Source organism: Glycine max, chromosome 10, assembly GCF_000004515.6.
Source record: "Glycine max cultivar Williams 82 chromosome 10, Glycine_max_v4.0, whole genome shotgun sequence".
Classification (NCBI taxonomy): domain Eukaryota; kingdom Viridiplantae; phylum Streptophyta; class Magnoliopsida; order Fabales; family Fabaceae; genus Glycine; species Glycine max.
Window position 1 is genome coordinate 45504431 of NC_038246.2, and position 10156 is coordinate 45514586.

A 10156-nucleotide genomic window follows, 5' to 3' on the forward strand; every position below is an offset into this window, starting at 1 on the left:
AAGTTTATTCCAAATAACATTTTATGTGGACTAACAATAACAATAACATGTTCATACTTGCAACCAATTTGTTTGGTTGACCACTACTCAACAATACATTTTCTTCTTAATATAACTTTACTGTTAAACCATGTTTGGTGGTCATAATATGTATATGTGCGTATCTTATTCATACATCAACATCTTAAAGAGAAGATGGAGGTAACATATATAAGGAATGTTGAAGTTCTTATTTGGCCACTGGCCACTGAACATATATATATTTTTTATCCCATTATAGGCTAAACCAGATGCTGATCTTTATAGTGCAAAGTGGTAATACCTACTACAACTAATGGCAATGACAACTCTCCACTCAATTTGCCAAAGAAATCCAAACAAAAATGAAGTTGTGCATTGTGCAATATTACTGCTACAAGTGACAAAGGGTTGAACAACCATCTTCAAGGCAGGAAGCACAAGGCTAAAGAAGCATCTGTAAGATATTAGCAAATTAATGAATTTATTTTTATTTTTAAATAATGAATTTATATTTGTATTTCTAATTATACAAAGACGACTGAAATGTTTTTATTTATTTAACTCTAGAAAAAACTTCACAATATTCAATTTTGAGGGAGAAGTAGTCAAAATAAGATCACATTCTCTAGGGAAGTTTGTAAAGAGGTTGTAGGCTATGATATATGTTGATGGTCCGATGGATTTTGCTTTTGTTATCCAAAATTAAAAATGATAGTGACTCTGGTATTAATACTTTTCATTTGATGTCTCAACCTGGGTTCATTTGTACTTCTGTTATTCTTTTCAATGCAGCAGTCACATTACACAATCAATGACATTTTTTTTAAGATTTTGTTTGGATTTTTCTTCGGTTTATGTTGATATCCTCATTTTTGGATATAAGGATACATGTTATAACTATTTATTTTGGTATAGTTCATTAATTGCTTTATTGTGTCTCTAAAAAGAAGATTGTAAAATAAAACTAGTGTATCTCAATGTTAGAAGGCTTCTCACTATGTTATGTGAATGTATGGAGGAGTGTTATTTTACGCAACTTTACCATCTTTAAGCTATATTCTAATTAGTTTATATTTTTCATTTGTCTTCCTTGAGAATTGTCACTTTGATACTTCTGATGAAATAAGTATTGACTATTGGTAATAAGCTGGGAATAATTTTGAATCATAATTATCACATTGAGGATTGAGCAACCTGCTCAGCAAGGGGTATAAAGGGGTTGAGAAAGAAGGAGGAGAAGAAATAATGAACATGTTCTCAATCCATATGCATGCCAAGAAGAAAGAAGAATAAGAAATGGAGTTGTTAGAGGAGGAGGGAAATATGTAGCTGCAAAAGGGAAGAGTAGACCAATTGATAGATACTTCAAAAACAAATACAAAAAGTAGCTTCTTAATCAATTGGAATAGAATATTTTTGACATGGATTGAGAATACAACAGAAAGGCCTACTTACTACTCTAGCCTGAATTACAAAACATATACAACAATGATTTATAAAAACGACTATAAGAAGGTAGTGAATCCCCCTCCTTTCTATTCCCCAAGAACCTATCCTCAATCACAAAAATGTACACCTCCCCACTACATTATGTTAGCATCCTACATAACTAGCAGAGCAATGCAGATGAGAAGATAAATGATTAAAGATGAAAAATGAAAGAGTAGATATTAAGAGTAAATAAGTTAGAAAACAAAGCAACCAAATACAAGATAAGGAAGATGATCATCATCAGCATAAGAAATATCCTTCCCAAATTCAGAATCCTTGTCCACAACAACTGTTGCTCTGGTTGTCCACAACTCCTTAACAAAGACTCATATATTCTGTAACTGCGAAAAGGAGATACGGATTACTGAGCCAGAAAGTGTACTTGCATGCTTGCACACAAGGGCTTCAGTAGCCTGCTCCTCATTTTCAAACTGAACCAGAGCCTGCTTTTTCCCGTTCATCTCGAAGACTTTGCTGTTGACAATGATTCCATGTTCCTCTACAAGGCTCACAATCTCCTCTTCAGTGATGTCTAGTGGAAGTGTGGACAAATGAATCATCTTTGTTGGGGGGCAGCAATACCGATAGTTTTTGGCTGCATTACGGTTGAAACGATTGAGATTTGAACTGATGTATTCATGTGTGTCAGCACCTGGGGTTATTTTTGGATGCTTGGAGAAGTTGACCTCTAATCGTTTCTCAAACAACATGGCTCCCTACATCTCAAAGGTGAAAATGTTTATGATCAGCTTACAACCAGAAAAGAAGGTATACAAATTAATTCCAACAAGCATGCAGTGTGAATGTGAATGTAGTTCATTGTTCTTCTATTTTCTCCCATATGCAACACAAACCATCAATTAAAATTGAAGTGTAGGCGATTCAAATTTGATGAGATTAAACAATGTCAGCTCATTAGGATATTCAACTATGGTTTTCATCAACAGTATATTTAATGCTACTGCATGTCAAACAACACAAGTAAAATTACAAATGAAAAAAAAAAGTATGGGGCGCACACTAACATTTTTTAATAGTGAAAAAAATCTTTAGATAAAAAAAATCCTCTCATAAAATAGATCCTTCAATTTCAGTCCTGATCCATACAACATACAGAAGCATCAGGAAAATAAAACCATCAATAAATGAAATTAATTTTAAGACTTGGGTAAAAGATTTTCATTGACTGTTGGAGACAATGTCAGAAGGCATGGTAGAAAGTTCCCTGGAAGATGTATTTAGAAGTAAATTTATCAACAGAATAATCAAAATATGATAAATTTTCGGGGAAGTTTATATATAGATTTAATTAAAAACTGACAACTAGAACCTCTGGAAAAGATATTTGATTTTGCTCTCCCAAAGTTTCTTCATTTTCTTTTAAAATTGTACAAAATCACTAAGCAAACTTGTGATGAATTGTCAAATATATGCATTGAAATTGTGGAAAAAAGAATTGAAGTAATACAATGATATATCACCGAGAACAATAATAACATATGTAACAAACAACAGTAACTTCTCATTTGAGTAAAGATATCACTGAAATCTACAGCAAGGTATATCTGAAACACACCCTCAGAAAGTGTACAGCCAGTTTTGCTTGAAAACCATCTCCCATCTGGATAAGTGCATGATCTGGCTTATTTCGGAGAAGTTTAATTCTCATAATGTTCCCATAAATAGAGAACAAGTTGAATAGTTTATCCTCATCAATTCTCTGAAATAAACATATTTGAAGCTAAATAAGCTGAGAAATGGAGAGAACTTTCTAGATGAAACCAGACACAGTGCTTACATCAGGATTAAGATTTGATACAAGAACTGTACACCTGTCATTTGTCCCAGTTATTCCAGGAGGCAGACCTCCCCCAAAGGCAGCTGCAATGGCTGCAGCATTTGCCATCTATAATTGAAAAAAATAATAAGTAAATTGTTTTTTCAGGAAGAAAGCATCTCATTGTCATCCATGTCTGTAATCATTTTACTAAAAATTAAAAGATGAAAATAATGTGTTCATATTATCATGTCTTTTGTCTCAAAATGGAAAGAAATCTCTCACAGTTCAAAAAGCAAAATCCCAACACACATACTCCTCTCTCTCTCAATTAAACCCCAATTTGAAAAGTGAAATCAACTTAAAAACAAAGCTCTAACATATTGTGAGATAAACAAAAATTCCTACAAATTGGTTTGCTACAATCATACAAACTTTGTATGCTGTACCTTTATATTTTAGAAAGATCAGTAAAACAAGAGATTAGTCATCACATGTCTCTAATTCTACACTTTCACAAGATACAAAATGAATGATGATAATTTCTTCATATATTCAACTGTTCAATAATATCAAATTGGGACTTCAACTGGACATGAAAAATACCCACCTGTGGAAATCCAACTGTAAAGAGGAAAAAAGACAATCGTCAGTACATTAAAAAATAACACAATGTGATAAACAAACCAAACCAAACCAACCAAAGCAGTTTAAAATATTTAGCACCTGCCCTGGCTCCTGAACCCTGGGCAGCATACATGTTTCCTGCATCACCATATCCAGGCTGCTTAACAGAAGATGAAAGGAAAAATATATATATTAGAATGGACTTCACAAAGATCAACAGATTTGATTCATAAATAGACAAATAAAGAACCAACAGAACATACTTGTGAAGGTCTGCCTTTCTGCTCTGTGGGGAGATTTGGGTTTGTGAAGTCCCTGTGAAAGATGCAACAAAGTCAGCAGCAATGTCATAACAAGATGTCAAAAAGAGATTAACTAGCAAACAAAAACAGAAACACAATAACTGACTGAATCACCTTGAACGGTCATTATTGTAGTTCACTTGTAATTCATCAAGGCTGAAAAATTAAGATGAATTAAATGTCCATATAAGAAAAAAGTAAATAAAAAACAATTAGAAAATGAAAAGACAGTTTTTTTTTTGTTGGGGGGATACAAGTGGGTTCAGCATAAGCTCTATAAACCCACAAGCCAATACACAATGAAATTGCTTAAATAAATTTTAACATACTTTGAGAACTGAATGTCCAGCTGACAGCAACCATCATAAATATTGCGTCCCTAGAAATTTCCAAAAGTTCAATCACTATTCAGAAACAATAATAAAATTAACAAGGCAAGTAAAGCCTGAAAGGAATGCTAAACAACCTGAAGTGTACTTCTTGCTGCAACAGCACTCTGACGTGATTGATACTGGATGAGAGCCTGAAAGCCTACAAAGTTTGCAAGTACATAATAAAACAATTAGTGGAACATATGGTACACTAACATGCATGCATAAATCAAATATAACAATAATTTTTTGCCATAAAGGTTTTATTAACAATCCTCATAACTGATTACAGGACAAGGGCATATGCATTTTGCTATGTAAATATAAATAGGAAAAGAATGTTAGTTAGTTAGTCATCTAATGTTAGTTAGGATTTTATAGCTATTAGGTAGCTGCCTATAAATAAAGCATGGCTGTTATATTTTAGATAGACAGGAATAATAATAATAATAGAAGTGCAGTGCTCAGTTCTTTGATCTCTTTCATTTGTCATCTCTGATCTCTCTCTCTCTCTGTTTTGTTCTTCTTCCCTCTCTTTCTCACCTAAATCCCATATCATTGGTATCTAGAACCTACCTGTCCTTGGCCACCAAACCAGAATTTTTTCACCCAGGGGCACAGAAACACGATCACTGGAGATGATGTGCAAAATGGAAGAACGCTAAGATCAACCTGAGCATAGGCTTGCAAAGGTCGATACACCATTAGACATGGAGGAGGGCATTTCAAATCAGCTTCAACGGCTAATGAACAAAAGAGTTGATGCCTCTGACAATCTTGAAAATGGTTGCAAAGGAGGGAGCCATGATACGCACAAAGAAAATAACATGCGTTTGAAACAACATGGCACCTTGGCAGATTTTAATGATGAATTTGATGCAACTTCCTGTGAACTTTGCTCTTCTGAAGAATACCTTGTCAGTGCTTATATGGCTTGTTTTCAGGAAGAATACACTAGCCCAGTCCATTTTTTTCAAGCGAAGAACCATTAGAGAAGCTCACAGCTTGGCACATATGCAAGAAACCAAGCTGCAAAAGTAGGCTAAGAGGAAAATGTCAACCAAGAACGTGGCTTCTGGGAGCACTAGCACAATAGCAAGTACATAAGATAAGTGAAAGTTCAGCAAGAACGCGATAGTGGGTAGTAGATCCCAGCCAAAAGAGAAGTTAGCAGCTGGGATAGCCAAGAATATTCCTTTTTCCCCCAAGATTTCTTCAAAAACATTGAAAACTTTAACTTCAGAAAAAGAAGATAACATAGAGCCCAGAATTTTTGTTTACTGCCATGGCAAAGATACTATTTGGGTCATCAATGATCTTATAAGAGCAAGTATGCCCATTTTGTTGCTCTTTCGAATCCATATACAATAGCAACACTTGCTCAACACTGCATGAATCAGATCTTCAGATTTCATGGAGCACGAGTTGAGATAATAAGTGATAGGGATCCTCTTTCTGTAAGTAGTTTTTGGAAGGAGTTCTTTGATCTCTCTGTTTTTCTCATCTCTTCCAATCCTTTCTATTCTGTTTTTCCCACTTCCCTTCTTCCCTTTTATTTCTTTCTCTTTCCCACCTAAACCCTAAATCACATACTCACATTATGCATCGAAAATGGAGAAGAATTCCACAACACATTAGAAAAACAAGAGCCATTAAAATTCATTAAACTTAAAGAACCTTGTTCTACTACCTCTATTTTCCCATTTACACACAACAACAACCAAGTTTTATCCTATTATGGGGGTTGGCTACATGGATCAATAGACAACAACATTCGATACTTTCCAATACAAAACTTTCAAAAAAATATTAAATAAAAAAATAAAAAAATATATTTGCTTATTTAAAAAAAATTGCATGACAAAAATATAACCTCAATCTACCTAGTTAAAGTCCAGAAACACAAAAATGTTAATAGGATGGAAAGAAGAGAAAGGGAGAAATCTGACAGAATCTGACCAGCTGACTTCTGAAATGTTACAATCTTTTCCACAGATCCATGGGGAGAAAATACTTGATACAGCACATCCACAGTCATAGGATACAACATGTGATGAACTGTGACTAAGAGAATTCGGTTTGGCTGTGCATCCAGAGAGTTCCAGACAGCAGGACGGCATAGAGAAAGCGAAGAGACAGAGAGAGAAGAATAAATAGAGAAGTACATGATAAAGAGAAAAAGGAAAGTACAGAATATAACAATTTAACACACTGACCCTACTGAAATGGGACAGTCCAAGATGACAATTCAAAGATATGGGGAGGAATATCATACAAAAAAAGAAAAAATACAAATGCCAGAAAGAAAAAGGTCAACCATTTCTCTCTGCTTTTGTAAGCAACTGACTGAACAAAGCATGCAGTTTTCAATCCAAAATATAAACACAAAAAGGCCAACCTCATCTCCTCGTCCTTGACTTTGATCCATTGTTGTTAATTCCTGATGTGAGGAAAATTGAACATAAACATTCCTCCCCCTAGAATAAAACAAAAGGAGAATTATATTGTTAAGGAATCTTAATATCAAAGGGAATAAGTGGAGCATTAAAAATATCCAAATTTGAAACCAAAAATCAAATTATGAAAACTATAGTCAATGTAATCATTTACACCCTTAAAAGACAGAAATAAACAAGTCATTTGTACCTTATGCTTGGCTGAACATTTGCATAAAATTGTAAAGCATTAACTGCAGAAGGAACATCTTGCATTTGGATAAGAGCCTGCAAGTATAGCACAGATTTTACAAAAAAAATAAAAATGAAATGAAACAACCTTAAGATTCTAAGACAAACAGTCAGTCTTGTTTAAAGTCATGAAAAAGAAAACCTGATTTTTTGCACGCAGCATGACAAGCTTTGTTATGACTCCAAAAGGCTGAAACAGCTGAAGTAAGTCATTCTACAATCAAAGGAGGAAAAGATTATTAATCTTTCAAGAACTTGTGAAAGTAAAAACTCTGCTGGTAAAGGAAGCACTATTCGTTCTCTGCTAAGACAAACTATGAATAGAAATGTTCATTTCAACTCCACTAAGACAAGATAGCCCTGCAGCTTCTATGATATACTCTGTATGTGTGTACATGTGCATGTGTTGTTAAAGCCAACAAAAAAGGGTTGCGATCAATAACTAAAAATCTAAAATGGAAAGTGTAGAACCCTTTATAAGTTTCATAAAAGTGATATTTCCTGAGTGGGCTTGTTTGATTTCCTTTTCACTTTTTGATTTTAAAAACTGTTTTCTAAAACAATTCCACACTATTTATGAATTAAATTCTCATCCAAATTCTATTAAATCTTGAAAATTGTTTCCAAAACAAGTGTTTAAATCCAAAGGACAGAAACAGTTCAGAGATATTTAGATATTTTCTCATCTTCTATTATCATCTTGTTCAACATCTCTCATTCTCTCTCAATTCCAAACTCAGCTCTATGTCTTGCACCACCGTCCACCATTTGTCTAAACAACCTTGTTTAGTTGTATTTTGAAAACCAAAAGCAGTTTTTGAAAAATAGAAACCAAACACACCCCGTTACCACTCTCTTTTCATTCACCCTTTTGGTCAATTTATAGTTCTCATCACGTCAAAACAAAGCTAATGGTATGTTTGCTAGGAGGGAAAGAAATACAGTGGATGGAAATAGGTAAGAAATAAAGTGAATTTTAGAGGTGTTTGTTTTGAGAGAATAGAGAATAAATAGGAAGAAAGAAATCAGAAAAAATAAATAATCTATAGATATTAGATAATCGATTTTCTTTTTTACATGATTATTTTTTAGCGATACTTTTCTAATGGTTTTTAACTGCCAGAAAACATGGAAGCCCGCCCAAAAATGTAGTTGGTCACGCAATTTTTGGCTGTTTCTAACGGCTACAAATAAATTATCACAAAAATGTCAAACACACAGCCTTTCACTGTTCATTTCCAATCCACAGCAGATTTGTAAAGAAATAAAAAAGTTATGGTATCCATACCTTTTAATTTTCTCCTACCCTATTTTCACTCTACCAAGCACACCCCAAAACTTATCTCTCTATTTCCTCGCCCTCTACCCTATTTCCCTTCTATTTCAGTGCTATTTGCTACCAAACACGCTGTAAAGCAATTGAATCATAGCTTAGTAAGGCAATGACATAATCATAATACCAAAACAAAACATGTGCAAACCAACCAAGAAGACAGCCAACAGAGACAGAGAGAGAGAGAGAAGGTACTTCAGATATTTCGTGGCCCACATTTCGAACGTGAATGACCTTGGAAGGTTCGGTCATTGCAAATTAACCTGTAAAAACCAGAAAATAAAAATAACGATGGCAAGGACGATGAATCACTTAAGCTGTTTCTGTTTACTTGTTCAATTTATGGATAGCATCAAACAACCCCAACAGTTCTCTAATTTGAATCAGTCTATAGCAAAAAGCAAGAAACTGGAGTAAAAGCTCGCAATTGGCATGATCCAAAATCCTCACTTAAAACTGAATAACAACTGAATAAAGCTAAAAAGGTATCCTCAATTCCAATTTTTCACAATACACAATTGGACTAAATCACAATCGATGCCAATAAATCATAATGCAAAGAATCGTGGGGCTTCACGGACGAAGCACACAAGTCACGAAAGAAGGTGAAAAAACAAATTTTTTATATCACACTCAATCAAACTCGAATATCCAATTGGAGACCTGAATCAAGGGACGAAAAGCAGTGCAGAAAATCTCGAAGAAGAAAAAAGGGTAAGTCCAAATTCCAGCTCAGAGCCCTAAAGTTGCAGCAAATCGTGACATCTCAGCAAACAAAACACGCAGCACGTTCCTTCATTCAAAACGGAGAAGCAAATAGAGAGAGACAGAGAAATAACTTGCCTGAAAGAGGGTGACACGGAAAGAGAGAGAGAGAGTTTTAGTCTTAAAGAGGAGTGGCACGCATGATGTCGTGAACGGTTACCCTATGTCATGTTTTATATAACTACCTTCCCTTGGAGCATTATATTATACACTAGAGAGATTGAATTTAAGGTTGCAAGTGTGAAGATTTGCTCGTGCTTTTTAGGTCTCTCATCACACTCAACAACTACCAAAACTTATCCATCTGTTCTTGAGTTGCCATTTCATGCTTATCTGGCCTACCCAACCAAAATATTCATTTCATGTAAATTAATTCGGTATTATTATCACTGGGATATTAAAGTGAACTATAAGTGTATATTTATAACTAACAAATTAGAAATTATAAAATTAATTTGATGGTTGAAAAAAAGGAATGAAAGAAAAATATTGAGTTCAAATTCCTTTTACTAGAAACAATTAATAATTAATATTTATTAATTAAAAAATACTAGCAAATTAACACGTGTCTCTTCCAATTGTATTTCTGAGTTTAATTTGTAAATATTTATTGAGTAAAAGATCATATTTGTGATTATAGATTTTTTTACATTGTCAATTAATAAAAAATCAAAAATTATGTTCGGAATAACTTTAAATTAGTACTGTAAGAGTTAATAAAATTATCATTTTGATAATTTTTTTATTAGTTGACTGCATAAAATTATCATTTTGTACTTTTA

The 10156-nt window shown here is 33.7% G+C and overlaps 1 protein-coding gene across 2 annotated transcripts; it reads right to left on the reverse strand.

Moving 5' to 3' along the window:
- Nucleotides 1-1663: 1663 nt before the first annotated feature.
- On the reverse strand, nt 1664-9673 carry LOC100805732 (polypyrimidine tract-binding protein homolog 3). Of its 2 annotated transcripts, XM_003536368.5 has the most exons (16): nt 9453-9673; nt 9273-9349; nt 8805-8872; nt 7419-7490; nt 7236-7312; nt 6988-7066; nt 6549-6672; nt 4685-4749; nt 4548-4597; nt 4333-4374; nt 4180-4231; nt 4016-4073; nt 3900-3913; nt 3311-3418; nt 3089-3232; nt 1664-2228 (listed from the first exon to the last, which is right to left on the reverse strand). In XM_003536368.5, the coding sequence occupies exons 3-16, from the start codon at nt 8859-8861 to the stop codon at nt 1839-1841; spliced, it is 1332 nt and encodes a 443-aa protein (XP_003536416.1). In that variant the 5' UTR covers nt 8862-8872; nt 9273-9349; nt 9453-9673; the 3' UTR covers nt 1664-1838. The 2 variants fall into 2 exon arrangements, with proteins under 2 accessions (XP_003536416.1, XP_014618827.1); XM_014763341.3 differs by lacking the exon at nt 9273-9349.
- Between the last annotated feature and the right edge of the window lie 483 nt (nt 9674-10156).